The sequence below is a fragment of the Chiloscyllium plagiosum genome, unplaced genomic scaffold (genome assembly GCF_037043375.1).
Source record: "Chiloscyllium plagiosum isolate Xiang-an unplaced genomic scaffold, Cpla_swu_hap1 HiC_scaffold_9, whole genome shotgun sequence".
NCBI classification, from domain to species: Eukaryota; Metazoa; Chordata; class Chondrichthyes; order Orectolobiformes; family Hemiscylliidae; genus Chiloscyllium; species Chiloscyllium plagiosum.
Genome location: NW_028270147.1, coordinates 3115433 through 3132006, shown reverse-complemented (window position 1 = coordinate 3132006; position 16574 = coordinate 3115433). Strand labels below are relative to the sequence as shown.

The window sequence follows — 16574 nt, the reverse complement described above, 5'->3', positions numbered from 1 at the left end:
TTGGAATAGAACTGTCACTGGACAAAAATACTGGAATTCCCTCCCTAATGAATTTGTGGGGGTTACATTCCTGAAGTAGATTATAGCAGTTCACCATGGGGTGAAAGAGCAATCTGGCCAGTGGTATCCAGTGAATAAAGTGATCGCACAACAGTCAACGTAGCTGAAAATTAAGCTTTGACAAAGGTCTCACCTGTATCACACGTCTGCTTAAACCAGTTCTGTCTGCAAGTTTCTGCAGCGTTTGTGCATCTGGATTGTTGTCTTGTGAAAACTGAGCTTGCATTATCTGCAAAACAATGAACTGTAAATTGCTGAACAATTTTAATAACTAGCATCTACTTTTAATAGATTTGGGAATGTTGCAGGCAGAAGATGCTAGAAATCTGAAACAAGAATTTTGAAAACTCAGCAGGTTTGGCAGCATTTGTGGAGGGTTACATTGATGTTCCTGGTTGATTAATTGTTAGCAGAACTGGAAAAAGCCAGAGATGGATGGCACATTTACATTAGTTCCTACAAACATTTCCCAATTCTAAATGAAAAAGCTATCAAGCTGTCATCTCTGCTTCTTTCTCCATCCATGCTGCCAGACCCACTGAGCTTTTCCAGTTGTTATTTTGGAAAAACAGCTTTCAATCCAAGAAAATCTTGGCCTTCTAGAATAGTACCAATGTAACATTTTTCTTTCAACTTCAGTCACAGGACTTTAAGAGATTTCCATCCTTACCCAGACCATTTATATAGCACTGGTCATAAACTATTTCAGAGTATTTCACGGTCAATGACGTACTTTGCAAGTATACAGTCAGATGTACTACAGGACATGTAGCCAATCTGCACAACCTCCCACAAGTAGTCAAGAATGTGACCAGATGATCAGGTTCAATTTTGCTTTCAAAAGAAGAATATCTGCCCTAGGTCACAGGAGACTTCTTGTCAAAAGCTTGGACAGCTGTAAGGATTCTACAAGATGAGACCAGCCATGTTCATACTGAAAGGTTGGGGGAAGGTTTAAAAAGGGACAAACAATGAGGGGGAAAATACAAATTGATGTTCAATAACTGACCATGAAGCTACCAATTTGCCAAACATCCATTGATTCAATCTCAAGGGGTTGAGATCTTCAAGAGTTACCTGGTTTGAACTACAGGTAATAAACCATGGCCCCACATCAACAGATCCTTAACTGTCCTCTGAAATAGCCTAGCAACTCACTGATTGCTGGTTCACAATTTGCTCAAGTGAAATAAATTAGTGCAGCTGATGCCCATATTTGTGAATGATTTTTTTTTAAATTAAGGCTGCAAGAATCCATAAGAAAACAAGACAGTGTTCATTCAATATTTGCAGGTTTTTTAAAAATAAAAGATTTCAGGTGGCAGAATTCCAAAACTTATTGCCAGCTCTAACCTTAGTGAATGTGACTCAAATATCTGGGCTGAGGTGTTGGCGTTGGGGTTATGCTACACAGTCTGAAGAAGTTTCAGTCAGAGTTAGCTCAATGATTCTTCCTACTCCAAATGCCTTTTAAATGCTAATGGACCCACCTCAACCATTTCTGCTGGTGGCTCATTCTGTATGCATACCACCCAGTGTTTTTCTTTTCTTTTGAAAAGCCCCTCCAGTTCCCTTTTCTATCTAACCTTAAGCTGATGAGTGGATGAGGCAACTGTGGCCAACAAGGGAAGGCAGGCAGAGACAGTATAAAAGCATAGAGTTTGGTGAAGATTAGTAGGAAGCCAGAGGATAACTAAAAAAAAAGGGCAGGATTAAAATGAAGGTGTTAGCTAGTAGTAAGAAATTGCAAGAGTTTTAATATCAAAATGTTCAAGAAGTGGTGGACATTGGACTGCTGGAAAAGATGGCTGGAGAAGTGGGAACGGGGAGCAAATGGTAAAATGGTAGAGGAATGAATAGGTATTTAGCATCAGTCATGATGGAAGACACCAGCAGCTTCCTACCCCGTTCCTGACTGTTAATCCTTTCTGTCAAATAATACATTTCCACTTTTGTCCAACTGGGTACATCCAAAATTAAATACCAAGCAGTTGCTTGGTGGTGGCAGTACAGAGCTTGTAAAAGCTTTTCATGCAGTCAAGACAATTGGCAGTGTCACCATTAGCAGGGATTTGTTCAGATGGGATCGGCTCCACCTGTATTTTGCTGAGACCAGAATCCAACTAGGATAGACCAGGGCTGCGGAGAGGCATTTAAAGATCGGAGGGTAGAGGGGTGGGTTCAGTTGCATGGAATGTTATAGGAAAAGGAGGGGGCAGGAGAGGGTTCAGGAGGGACTCTTAAAATTTCCATAACAATTAATAGTTGGGAAAAGGGTCAAGAATTTAACTTTAATGGTCCCCTTATCTGTGTACTGATGGAGATGGGTGTGGGGGTTGCAGAGGGGGTGGGAAGGCAGTCAAAAAAAGACTGACTAATTGTCCCTAATGCATACAGTATATCAAAAGGTTGAGAGCTTATAGCACCGATATGATGTGGGTATCAAACATGGCTGCAAGGGAATCAGGCCTGGGTACTAAATATCCAAGGATATACATGTCTATTGGAAAAAGGACAGGCAGATGGGGCAGGGTTGCCTAGTTAGTAAGAAATTAAGTCAGTAGCAAATGATTATAAGGTCAGAAGACAAATCTGTGGGCAGAGTTGAGGAACTGTGAAGAAAAAAACCTGATGGGAGTTGTGTATAGGCCTCTCTGTAGTCAGTACTGGGGAAGAAAATCAGGAGATAGTGCTTCGCATTGCAATAACCATGGGGGACATCGATATGCAGATGTACTGGGAACAATCAGGGTAGCAGTGGATCCCAAGAAAAAGAAATTCACAGAATTTCTATGATGGTTTTCTGTAGCAGTTGTGTTAGAACCCATTAGGGACCAGGCAGCTCTGAGTTGTGATGTATAGAGACAGACGGGATTAGGGATCTTAAGGTGAAGAAAACCCTGAGAGCAGTGACCATAATGAATAAATTCACCCTGCAGTTTCAGATAAAGAAGCTGAAATCAGATGTAACAGTATTTGGTCACCTTGTTAGAGGAAGGTGGTTACTAAACTGGGAAAAAAGTGCAGAAGAAATTTACAAGGATGTTGCCTGGACTCGATGCTCTGAGCTATAGGGAGAGACTGGACAAGCTAGGACATTTTCCTTTAGAGCATAGGAGATTGAGGGGGCACCTTATAGAGGTGTATAAGATCATGAGAGGCATAGATAGGGTGAATGTACTCCGTCTTTTACCCAGGACTGGGGAAATAGAAAACTAGAGGGCATCAGCTTAAGGTTAGATAGAAAAGGGAACCAGAGGGGCTTTAAAAAAACAAGAGAAAAACACTGGGTGGTATGCATACAGCATCAACCACCAGCAGAAATGGTTGAGGTGGGTCCATTAACATTTAAAAAGCATTTGGAAAAGTACACGGATAGAAAAGGTTCAGAAGGACATGGGCCAAGTGCAGGGAATTGGCGTTAGAGTGGATGGACATTTTGGTCGGCATGGACTAGTTTGGGCCAAAGAAGGTCCTGTATCCATGCTGTAGGACTATGACTGACAGAATAAAGACCTGAGGGAGAAGCAAGCCAGAGTTGATTGGAAGGGAAGCCTAGCTGGAAAGAAGGTGGCACAGCAATGGCAGGAGTTTTTTTAGGATAATTCGGGAGACACAGCAGAAATTTGTTAAGGAAGATGAAACATACTAAGAAGTGGATGAGGCAACTGTGGCTTAGAGCTTCAAGAGATTCAGGACAGAGTGTAATGGCCATCACTGGGTGTGCTTGGGAAGCTAGAAAAGTCTGAAGGTGCATAAATCTCAGATTGGATGGACCACAACCTAGAGTTCAAGATGATAGCTGACGAGATTATGGAGGTATCTTTCAGGGAGGGTCCTAAAAAAGGACAAAAAATGTTTAATATATCACCTGTTTAAAATGGAAGAGTCAGAAGACTGGAAACTATAGATCAGTTAGCCTGACCATAGCTGTTGCTAAGGTTTCAAAATCCATGATTCAGGGGGCATGCTTGAAATCGGTTAGACTTCTGACGTAATGAGCAAGTTAGACAAAAAACGAGCAAGTGTTTGATGTATTTGAATTTCCTCAAGGTCTTTGTTAAACTGCTACATAGACTGCTAAAAAACAAAAGCCCATTGCTTTAGGGACAATTTATGGTGAGAGGACTGGCAGAAGGTAGGGAGTGGGGATAAAAGGGGCCTTTTTCAGGATGGCAGCCAGTCACTATTGGAGATTCACAAGTGAGTGTTGGGACCATAGCTATTCACATATTAATCTGGATGGAGTAACAGAGGACATTGTTGCTAAGTTTGCAAATGATAGTTAGGTGGAGGGACAGATACTGTTGAGGAAGCAGGGAGGCTGCAGAAGGACTTGGACAAGTTAGGAGAGTGAGCAAAAAGGCAGATAGAATATAATGTCGAAATTGTGAAGTTACGCTCTTGAGTAGGAAGAATCAAAGCATAGACTATTTTCTAAGGAGGGGAAGGCTTTAGAAATCAGAATTATAAAAAGGTCTTTTCAGTGTTTTTCAGGATTCTCAGTTAAGATAAAGGTTCAATTGGTAATTAGGATAGCAAATACAATGTAAACATTCATTTCAAGAGGGCTACTGAACAGTATTTGATCCCATATTTAAGGGATATACTGGTGTTGGAGGTGATCCAGGTGATTTACAAGAATGATCCCATGTGTCCTGTGAGCAGTTAAGATTCTGGGCCTGTACACAGTTTAGAAAAAGGATCTCACTGAAACTTTGAATTCTAAAGAGGTTTAAGAGTGAATGTGGAGATGTTTTGAAGCTCACCATATTCATCTCAAGTGCAATAAACAGTGGGCCAGCCTGTGACACATCCCATAAGTGATGCGGGCGGCACAGTGGCACAGTGGTTAGCACTGCTGCCTCACAGCGCCTGACACCCGGGTTCAATTCCCGCCTCAGGCGACTGACTGTGTGGAGTTTGCACATTGTGGGTTTCCTCCGGGTGCTCCGGTTTCCTCCCACAGTCCAAAGATGTGCAGGTCAGGTGAATTGGCCATGCTAAAAATTGCCCGTAGTGTTAGGTAAGGGGTAAATGTAGGGGTATGGGTGGGTTGCGCTTCGGCGGGGCGGTGTGGACTTGTTGGGCCGAAGGGCCTGTTTCCACACTAAGTAATCTAATCTAATCGACAATTAGTGTTGCTAGATCCAAGAGTAATTCCAGATGGCAGTATTACCTTCAGTAGCATAACTAAAGGAAGCCAACTCCCTCAATTTCCTTGCTAGCTTATTTCAGCCTAGAAATACTACCTGATGTCCAATCCTCTATTAAACTGAGTCAGACGTACAGCACAAATCGACCCTTTGGTCCAACACAGCCATCCTGACTAGATATCCTAACCAAATCTAGTCCCATTTGCCAACATTTGGCCCATATCTCTCCAAACACTTCCTATTAATATACCCACCCAGATGCCTTTTAAAATGTTGCAATTGTACTAGCCTCCACCACTTCCTCTGGCAGCTCATCCTACACAGGAGCCACCCTCTGCATAAAAGTTGCCCCTTCGGTCTCTTTTATATCTTTCCCCTCACCGTAAACCTATGCCCTCTAGTTTGGGATTCCCATCTTATTTATCCTATCTGTGCCTTACATGTTTTTGTAAACCTCTATGACATCACCCCTCAGCCTCCAATGCTCTAGGGAAAACAGCCCCAGCCTATTCAGCCTCTCCCCAAAGCTCAAACCCTGGCAACATCCTTGTAAATCTTTTCTGAACCCTTTCAAGTTTCACAACATCCTTCAAGATAGAGGGAGGCCAGAATTGCACAATATTCCAAAAGTTATTGAAATTAATCTTTTTACTGCTTTCCATCCTTCACTCATCTTCCCTACATCCCTGAAAGTCAAAGTATTAGTCATTCCACTACATTTTGATCCTCAAGCCATTAAAATTCAGTTGGATATGACATACTGCCTTCCCCTTTCTCTCCCCACCTGGTTAAACATTGCTATTACACAAACAAAGCGGCTTTATTATTATTAGACTTTTGTTGCTCTAGGCAGCTGTCAGTTTGCTAATATTTTTCTTTACATGTGCTTTCCCCTTTTACATAAAATGGTAGCTGTAACTTTAGTAGTATCCCAAATGAGCCAGGAAGTAGTGGGTTCAAATACTACTTCCAGGCCACTGAAGCAGTGAAAATCAACAAGACCACTCCAATAGAACACTGGAGGGGAAATCTTTCACACATTAACAGTGAACTCAAATCCTCTTGGGTGAGAGCAAACGATGACAGGCCAAATATGAAAGAGCCATTTCCAGTGTCATAGGCTATGATATTCAAAACATAGCAAACAGGAGCATTAGGCTGATCATCCTACTCAGTATTGTATTGCTTTCTCCTCATACCTTTTGATCCCTTCAGTTCTCAGAACCATATCTAACTCTTGAAAGGATTTTGGCCTCAACTGTTTCGGGGTAAGAATTCCACAGGCTCACTCTGGGTGAAGACATTTCTCCTCCATCTTAAGTGGCCTACTCTATATCTTAGAATGTAACTTTATCCTGAACTCTGGTTATCAGGAACATCCTTCCAGCATTTACCTCATCAAGTCCCATTAGATGTCTGTACAATTCCAAAAGATCCCCCTCACTCTTCTGTGAAGATAGTCCCAAGTAATCCAGTCTCTCCTTGTACATCTCTGCCATCAATCTGGAAAAGATCGTTGCTGTATACCCTCTAACCAGTACATTCTTCTTCAGATAAAGCTGCCAAGGCCACAATACTCCAGGTGTGGTGTTTCCAATATCCTCTATAGTTACAGCAAGACATCCCTGCTCCTACTAACCCTCTCACTATGAAGGCCGACATCTTATTTCCCCTCACCCGTATACTTGCTTATAGTGACCTGTATGGAAGGACAGGCAGCATCCGAGGAGCAGGAGAATCGACGTTTCGGGCATAAGGCCTTCTTCAGGAAGGCTCCTGCTCCTCGGATGTTGCCAGGCCTGCTGCACTTTTCAATGCTGGTATCCAGCATCTGCAGTCCTCACTTTCTCCTGTATAGAAGAACACCCCATATTACATACTGTAGCTTGGAAACAAGGTGTTTTCAAATGATATAGACACCTAGCTTGCAATTGAAATATAGTGCTTTAAAGTGTCAATTAAAAAGACTGCATGAAAGGGATGACTGAACCCAAAAAGTAACAATTTAGAGTTTTGTGGCATTGTCGAGGACCTTAGGCTCATCCGAGAGAACGAGATCTTTCTGGACAAGACCTTCAGCGAGGTTATTACACCAATCATGCCCAGAAGAGAGCAGAAGAGAGCAGACGATGAGGAAGGCAGAGAGGAGACAGGTGCAAGAGATCCCGGGGGAAGTATCTGTCAGGAACAAGTTGAAGCTTTTGGAAACAGTAGAGACTGATGACACTGCCAGTTCACAAGGTGGCCAGGTCTGTCAACCAAACGTTGGCGCAGAGGCAGAGCGGAAGAGTCGGACATCGCACAGAGGCGTGGTGCTAGGGGACTCCATCGTGAGAGGAACTGACTGTGGTTTTAGTGGCAGCAGACGGGATTTAAGGATGGTGTGCGCCTTCCTGGTGCCAGGGTGAAAGACATCGTGGACAGAGTGTAGGAAATCCTCAAGGACGAGGGTGAAGTGGTACATGTCGGCACAAATGATGTCGGGAAGAAGAGGAGGAACATACTACAGCGGGACTTCGGAGAACTAGGAAGGTGGCTGAAAAGCAGGACGTCCAAGGTGGTTATCTCCGGTTTGCTCCCAGTTTCTCGGGCTGGTGTGGCCAGAAACAGGGAGATAATGGACTTGAATGGGTGGTTGGGGAACTGGTGCAGGAAGCAAGGATTTAAGTTCTTGGATCACTGGGGTATATTTTGTGGTAAACATAAATTCTACAAGAGAGACGGCTTGCACCTTAATAGGTTAGGGACCAGCATTCTGGCAGGCAGGGTTTCTACTGCAACACCGCTACATTTAAACTAAGTAGCGGGGGGTAGGGGACAAACTGGATGTTTAAAAAGGAAATTGAAGGGAAAGTTAGAACAAGAGAAGTCAAGAAAGACAACTGTACCAATGAGGCAGAAAATTCAGAAAGGCATCATGCTGTAAGGTTGAGTGAAATAGGGGTTGATGGGAAAGGCGAGAGCAATAACAAATTAAAAATACTATACATGAATGCACGAAGCATTAGGCATCAGATGGAGGAGTTTGTCCCCCTCCCCCCCTTTTGGAAATTGGCAGATACGATATTGTGGGGATAACTGAGACGTGGCTTCAAGCAGACAGGACCTGGGAAATGAATATTGAAGGCTACACGTGCTATCGTAAGGACAGACTGACGGACAGAGGGGGTGGGGTGGCCTTGTTGGCAAGGGAGGATATTCAGTCCCTTGTGCAGGGGGACATAGAGTCAGGGGACGTAGAGTCAGTGTGGATAGAGCTGCGAAATACTAAGGGTAAAAAGACCCTCTTGGGAATCATCTACAGGCCCCCAAACAGTAGTCTGGATGTCAGATGCAAGTTGAATCAGGAGCTGAAATTGGCCAGTCGCAAAGATGTTACTACAGTTATGGGGGATTTTAACATGCAGGTAGACTGGGAGAATCAGGATGGTATTGGACCTCAAGAAAGAGGCTTTGTGGAGTGCCTCAGAGATGGATTCTTAGAGCAGCTGGTGCTAGAGTCGACCAGGGGGAAGGCAATTCTGGATCGGGTATTGTGCAACGAACCAGAATTGGTCAGAGACCTCGAAGTGAAGGAGCCATTGGGAAGTAGTGACCATAATACATTAAGCTTCAATCTGCAATTTGAGAGGGAGAGGGTACAGTCAGAAGTGACAGTACTACTGTTGAATAAAGGGAACTATGGAGCTATGAGGGAGGAGCTGGCCAAAGTTCAATGGTGCAATACCTTAGCAGGGATGACCGTGGAGGAACAATGGCGGATATTTCTGTGCATAATGCACAAGTTGCAGGATCAGTTCATTCCAAAAAGGAAGATCCTAGGAGGAGGCATGGGCGGCCGTGGCTGACGAGGGAAGTTAAGAAACATAAAGTTAAAAGAGAAAAAGTATAACATAGCAAAGATAAGTGGGAAAACAGAGGACTGGGAAGCTTTTAAAGAGCAACAGAGGATTACAAAGAAGGAAATACGCAGAGGAAAAATGAGGTACGAAGGTAAACTGGCCAATAATATAAAGGAGGATAGTAAAAGCTTTTTTAAGTATGTGCAAGGCAAAAAAAATGGTTAGGACTAAAATTGGGCCCTTGAAGACAGAAGCAGGGAAATATATTACGCGGAACAAAGAAATGGCAGAAGAATTAAATGAGTACTTCAGATCTGTGCTCACTGGGGAAGCCACAAGCAATCTCCCTGAGGTAACAGTGGCTGAAGGACCTGAACTTAAGGGAATTTATATTTGCCAGGATTTGGTGTTGGAGAGACCGTTAGGTCTGAAGGTGGATAAGTCTCCGGGGCCTGATGGTCTACATCCCAGGGTACTGAAGGAGGTGGCTCGAGAAATCGTGGATGCGTTGGTGATTATTTTCCAGAGTTCGATAGATTCGGGGTCGGTTCCTGAGGATTGGAGGGTGGCTAATGTTATACCACTTTTTAAGAAAGGTGGGAGAGAGAAAGCAGGAAATTATAGACCAATTAGTTGGATCTCAGTGGTGGGAAAGATGCTGCAGTCTATTATAAAGGATGAAATTACGGCATATCTGGACAGTAGTAACAGGATAGGACAGAGTCAGCATGGATTTATGAAGGGGAAATCATGCTTGACTAATCTTCTGGAATTTTTTGAGGATGTAACTCTGAAGATGGAGGAGGGAGATCCAGTAGATGTAGTGTACCTGGTCTTTCAGAAAGCTTTTGATAACGTCCCACACAGGAGGTTAGTGAGTAAAATTAGGGCGCATGGTATTGGGGGCAAAGTACTAGATTGGACTGAAAATTGGTTGGCTGATAGGAAACAAAGGGTAGCGATAAATGGCTCCATTTCAGAATGGCAGGCAGTGACCAGTGGGGTACCGCAGGGATCCGTGCTGGGACTGCAGCTTTTTACATTATATGTTAATGATATAGAAGATGGTATCAGCACTAACATTAGCAAATTTGCTGATGATACAAAGCTGGGTGGCAGGGTGAAATGTGATGAGGATGTTAGGAGATTACAGGGTGACCTGGACAAGTTAGGTGAGTGGGCAGATGCATGGCAGATGCAGTTTAATGTGGATAAATGTATGGTTATCCACTTTGGTGGCAAGAACAGGAAGGCAGATTACTACCTCAATGGAATCAATTTAGGCAAAGGGGCAGTACAGAGAGATCTGGGTGTTCTTGTACACCAGTCAATGAAGGCAAGCATGCAGGTACAGGAGGTAGTGGAGAAGGCTAATAGCATGCTGGTCTTCATAACAAGAGGGATTGAGTATAGAAGCAAAGAGGTGCTTCTGCAGCTGTACAGGGCCCTGGTGAGACCACACCTGGAATACTGTGTGCAGTTCTGGTCTCCAAATTTGAGGAAAGACATTCTGGCTATTGAGGGAGTGCAGCGTAGGTTCACGAGGTCAATTCCTGGAATGGTAGGATTACCTTACACTGAAAGACTGAAGCAACTGGGCTTGTATACCCTTGATTTTAGAAGGCTGTGAGGGCATCTGATTGAGACATAAGATTATGAAAGGATTGGACACTCTGGCAGCAGGAAACATAGAACAATACAGCACAGAACAGGCCCTTCGGCCCACGATGTTGTGCCGAACATTTGTCCTAGCTTAAGCACCCATCCATGTACCTATCTAATTGCTGCTTAAAGGTCGCCAAAGATTCTGACTCTACCACTCCCTCAGGCAGCGCATTCCATGCCCCCACCACTCTCTGGATAAAGAGCCCACCCCTGACATCTCCCCTATACCTTCCACCCTTCACCTTAAATTGATGTCCCCTTGTAACACACTGTTGTACCCGGGGAAAAAGTTTGAATGTCTACTCTATCTATTCCTCTGATCATCTTATAAACCTCTATCAAGTCACCCCTCATCCTTCGCCGTTCCAACGAGAAAAGGCCTAGCACTCTCAACCTATCCTCGTACGACCTATTCTTCATTCCAGGCAACATCCTGGTAAATCTTCTCTGCACCTTCTCCAAAGCTTCCACATCTTTCCTAAAGTGAGGCGACCAGAACTGCACACAGTACTCCAAATGTGGCCTAACCAAAGTCCTGTACAGTTGCAACATCACTTCATGACTCTCGAATTCAATCCCTCTGCTAATGAACGCTAATACACCATAGGCCTTCTTACAAGCTCTATCCACCTGAGTGGCAACTTTCAAAGATCTATGAACATAGACCCCAAGATCCCTCTGTTCCTCCACCTCACTAAGAACCCTACCGTTAACCCTGTATTCCGCATTCTTATTTGTCTTTCCAAAATGGACAACCTCACACTTGGCAGGGTTGAACTCCATCTGCCACTCATCAGCCCAGCTCTGCATCATATCTAAGTCCCTTTGCATACGACAACAGCCCTCCTCACTATCCACAACTCCACCAATCTTCGTATCATCTGCAAATTTACTGACCCAGCCTTCGACTCCCTCTTCCAAGTCATTAATAAAAATTACAAACAGCAGAGGACCCAGAACTGATCCCTGCGGAACTCCACTTGTAACATATTTCCGCTGATGGGCGAGTGCCGAACCAGAGGACACAGCTTAAAAATACGGGGTAGACCATTGAGGATAGAGATGAGGAGAAACTTCTTCACCCAGAGAGTGGTGGCTGTGTGGAATGCTCTACCCCAGAGGGCAGTGGAGGCCCAGTCTCTGGATTCATTTAAGAAAGAGTTGGATAGAGCTCTCAAGGATTGTGGAATCAAGGGTTATGGAGAGAAGGCAGGAAGAGGATACTGATTAAGGATGATCAGCCATGATCATATAGAATGGCGGTCAGGCTCAAAGGGCTGAATGGCATACTCCTGCACCTATTGTCTATTCTCAGAAATTGTCCATTCAACTAGACTGAAAGACAGATCATCTTCTCAAACTTGCACAATGCCTTGAACTAGTGATCAACTCCTGAAACATGACAACTGGACAGTTTCCCTTGACTCAGTAAACAAACAAAACCATTGACCCAGAATTCTAACAACCCTTGCCAAACTAGTGACCAGATCCAAACAAATTCTGATGCTGACAATTGGCATCCAGGATTTGAAAGAGTATAACTCAAACCTTCAAACTAAAGTAACTGGTCTACTCTTGAGGCCTCTTGTGTTGCAAGAAACAAATAAAAAAATTCATTCAATAAAATAATCAGAGGTAGGGCCAGGATCAATACTTGAAGTGGAACGTTCATTACCTGGAGCTGATCAGCTGTGAAGCTGGTCCGTGCTCGTTTTGTTGGTTTGGGTTGAATGACATCCTGCTCGGTTGGTAGTGCTCCTTCCATGGTCACTCCGTTCCCTATAAGAATATAGTTGCAATCAAGAGTGCATGTGAAAAATAGTCAATACAAGAGATCCACCTCCCTCTCCACACACAACTATTCCAGATCAAATAATCTGAGCCACAAGTCTCCTTCAAGTGAATTATTCACAGCAATTACACAATGGCATCACACTCTCCCAGTTTACCCGTCTTTCTTCTTGATTTAGTTCAGCACAGACAGCTTTATCAGTATGTGGCCCCAAGCAAAATTTCTGCCAGCTACAGGGAGAAAGTCGTGTGTGGTAACTTCCAGGCTCCTGTACTGTCAAAGACCCACGCTGCTTAGTCTCCACTCTGTGGGAGCAAGCCTCCAGCTCTTTCAAACCCAAAATCAAAAATATATTGCTATGTTTCAGCCTGTAGAAGGCCATACTGTGATGATGTAACCGCTCATTCTCCAAAATTCCCTCTACCTCTGCTCAGTGTCTGCTACACCAAATCCTTTAATGTTGGTATAACATTGCATCCACATTGCTGCAGGAAAGGAAGTCTCACTGTAATTTGATCGTAAACTAATTACTAAAAATGGTCTGTTAAAGACTTTCAATCATGCTTGCATTCATATTACAAAGCTCTATGGTGTACCTTCATTTATCTGGAGGAGAATGAAGTTTATTAAATCGCAATAAGATAAATTTTGTGCTATGAAAACCTAAGTTAACTCTCCAGAAGTTATTGAATTTCCATTTAAGTTGACAGATTTCATAGATACGCCATGGGAATTTAATATTCACGATTTGCCTCTGCACACACTAACTAATGAGAACCAACTTCTTTTACTTCACCTTTAGTCCAAAGGAAAAAAAACTCTGTTGGCAGCATCATGAACCCAAGAAAGAACAATTGCTTTTGTATTATCCTGATAAATATCAGCAAATGAAAATTTTGAACAGAATCAAATACTTGTTAAACCTTCACTTTAAACATGAAAACTATGCAAGTTTGAAGCGGAGGTAGACTATTTGGCCCTTCAGTCAGCTCCACCACAAGATTGTAGCTGGTTAGATTGCTAAGATGGTCGAGATCAGAGTGGTGCTGGAAAAGCACAGGTCTGGCAGCATTCAAGGAGCAGGAAAATCTATGTTTTGGGCAAAAGCCCTTCATCAGGAATAGAACTTAGCATCTGCAGTCCTCACTTTTGCCTGCTAAGATGGCCTAGCCCAACAGCTTTGATTCTAGCATCTAAACTTAACACTGAACCTGCCTCCACCTCTGCATGCGGAGAATTCCAAAGCCCTTCATTCCCTAATCTCCTGTATCCTGGAAGGGTGGCACAGAGATCCAGACTCAAGCACAATAAAAACTTTCCACCTTGCCCAAGGAGATTTAGAATCATATACCCTTTTGTCAAATCATCCCACTAAAATCCCATCTTCACCACCTTACCTCCTGCTCATTACATATATCTACTAAAACTTCAACCAGTGTATATATACACACATCCTTAAAGATGACCAAACTAGAGAGATTTAGCCTTACTGATGCCCTATATATCTAAGACATTAACATTATGTTCATTCCTCTTACAAAAGGTAACATCCCAACGGTCTGATTACATGCTATACCAGCACTGACTACTCACACTAAAACACTTAAATCCCTTTGAACTCTGCAGTCAGTCGAACTAAAACATTTGAATCTTGAAGCTAAAGTGAATGCCTTCTCATTCTATTTACCAGATTTCTGCTTCCTCATCTCATTCAAACTTTAACAAACTTCTCATCGAGGAAACATTCTACTCTTTTAAAAGAGGGAAAATAAGCAATTAACTCCTCAGTTACAGCTTCAGAAGCTCAATACATTCTGACTAAAGATTCACAAAATATGGAACTATTAGAAAACATCCAAGACAAACATCTTCCCATTGTGCTTTCCCCAGTCTCATTATGACCCAATTACATCAGACTTGTTTGAGTCAGAATGGATTATGATTTGATGGATCATAAAATATTTAACTTGGTTATTCACAGGCACGTGAAGCTTAATTTCTTTTAACAACCAGTTACTACAAAAAGGAAAAACAAACTAAATATTAGAACAGTATGAAACCTCATTTCCCAAAGCAATCACTTCAGTAAATCCAGAGAAATTATTCAAATTTGATCTAACTGCTTATCCATTGTCCTGTAAACAATAAAGTCTTATGAATAGTCAAAACTGAAAGCTTAACATATTTAGAAACAGATTAGGTAACACTTATGGAAGTTTCACAAACTAAACTTTTAAATGAACTTTCCTCAACTGTCCTACACTTCTCTACGAGAGAACAGATATTCGCTTCCGACCCTGGTCAGATCTCTTCCAAAGTTGCCTTAAGTTTTACATTGAATTTGAGCTAAAACAAAATCCAATCCTTCATTACTCTAAACCAAAGGCAATCTAATGCTTTTCAATGTTCGGTCCCAGTCATAAAAGCCACAGCATCAAATCTTTCATCACAAGATTAGTCACATGTTTGACCTCTAAACCATTGTTCTGCACAATAAAACAGAGCATTACAGTGTAGTACAGGCCCTTGATGTTGCATTGACCTGTGAAACCAATCTGAAGCCCATCTAACCTACACTATTCTATTCTCATCTATAGGTTTATCCAATGACCATTTCAATGCCCTTAAATTTGGAAGTAGGCAAGGCGTTCCACACCCCCTACTACTCAGTAAAGAAACTACCTCTGACATCTGTCCTATATCTGTCACCCCTCATGCTAGTCATCAACATTCAAGAAAAAAGGCTCACTGTCCACCCTATCTAACCCGCTGATTAGATTATAAGTCTCTAAAGTCATCTCAACCTTCACCCCTAACAAAAACAGCTTCAAGTCCCTCAGCCTTTCCTCAACACCATACCAGGCAACATCCTAGTAAATTTCCTCCACACCCTTTCCAAAGCTTCCACATCCTTCCTATAATGCAGCAACCAGAACTGTATGCAATACTTCAAGTGCGGCTACACCAGAGTTTTGTACAGCTGCAACATAACCTCATGTCTCTGAAACTCAATCTCTCCATCAAGCTAAAAACTAACACCATATGCCTGCTCATCAATAGCAACCAACATCTGCAACTTGCAATTTAAAGCATTTGACATTAACATCCAAGAGTTTTGGTTTAAGTAAGTGGTATGTGGCTTTTAGTCCAAGTTAAGCACTTTTGCAAGGTTGATTCTTGGTGTATAGTGACGATTTGATTTCAGAACATTTTAAGAGTGAGTAGAGTAAGCAGTGCATTAAGTTCTCAGTTTAGAAGGCTAGTTTGACTTTCAAAAAAAGGGGAAAATCCCATAGCTCAGGAAGCTGCTTTTTTGAGGGTCAGTTTGGCAGTTTTACCAAAATGTCTTGGTTGAAGCTGGATATATAAAAGTTGTTCCTGACAAAGAGCTAGTATTTATAGTGATTGCGTAAACAGTTTAAAAAGTTCTGGATGAGAGATTTTGTGTTACAATTGTGGAATAATTTGCTGAGAAAGTCTATACTTTAATTGTAAAAGGGTCCAGGAAGGAACTATTAAATAAAAATTGGGAACTTAAACCAGGTTAATTAAGCCCTACAAGTGTAGGAGAGAGAGATTCATGGAGTGTTGTAAAGGAGAGCTTTTGGAACGGACAGGATTGTAGGGCTTGTATTTTACTAGGCACTTCCAAATCTTTAAGATTATGCAAAAAAAATGCACAGATTTTTTATTGCCAAACCAAGTCAGTAACACTGCATATTTATGCTTCAGTGAAAGATGACTTCTTTAAAACTAATAAAGTGATCTACAATTGAGATTTAAGGCTGACAACTGAAGTGCCCATTAATATCACATGGGATCATGACACTAGTTTAAAATTCATACGAAAGCGATAAACCTCAACTTTCATCACAACTGGATCCATTTATACAAGCACTACTTTTCTACAAATATTCTTAAGTGGCTGAGAGCTACTCTACATTCTCTCTCTGCCCCAACATTCACTTCATGACTGATTTTTCAGTATTTAGGTTTTGGACAAATGGAAAAAAAGATCAAGAGATCACAGCCTTTTGAAAGCAAGTAACAAGATACTCC

At 42.4% G+C, this 16574-nt stretch overlaps 1 protein-coding gene across 4 annotated transcripts in view; it reads right to left on the bottom strand.

Moving 5' to 3' along the window:
- Positions 1-16574, bottom strand: part of lhx8a (LIM homeobox 8a) — a 50113-nt gene that overhangs the window by 20924 nt on the left and 12615 nt on the right. For all 4 annotated transcript variants that reach the window (XM_087990250.1, XM_087990251.1, XM_043698559.2 and 1 more), the window contains 2 exons: positions 12399-12502; positions 194-289 (listed from right to left, as the gene is read on the bottom strand). In XM_087990250.1, the coding sequence (XP_087846376.1) occupies positions 194-289; positions 12399-12502 (200 nt within the window). The remainder of the gene's footprint in view (positions 1-193; positions 290-12398; positions 12503-16574) is intronic.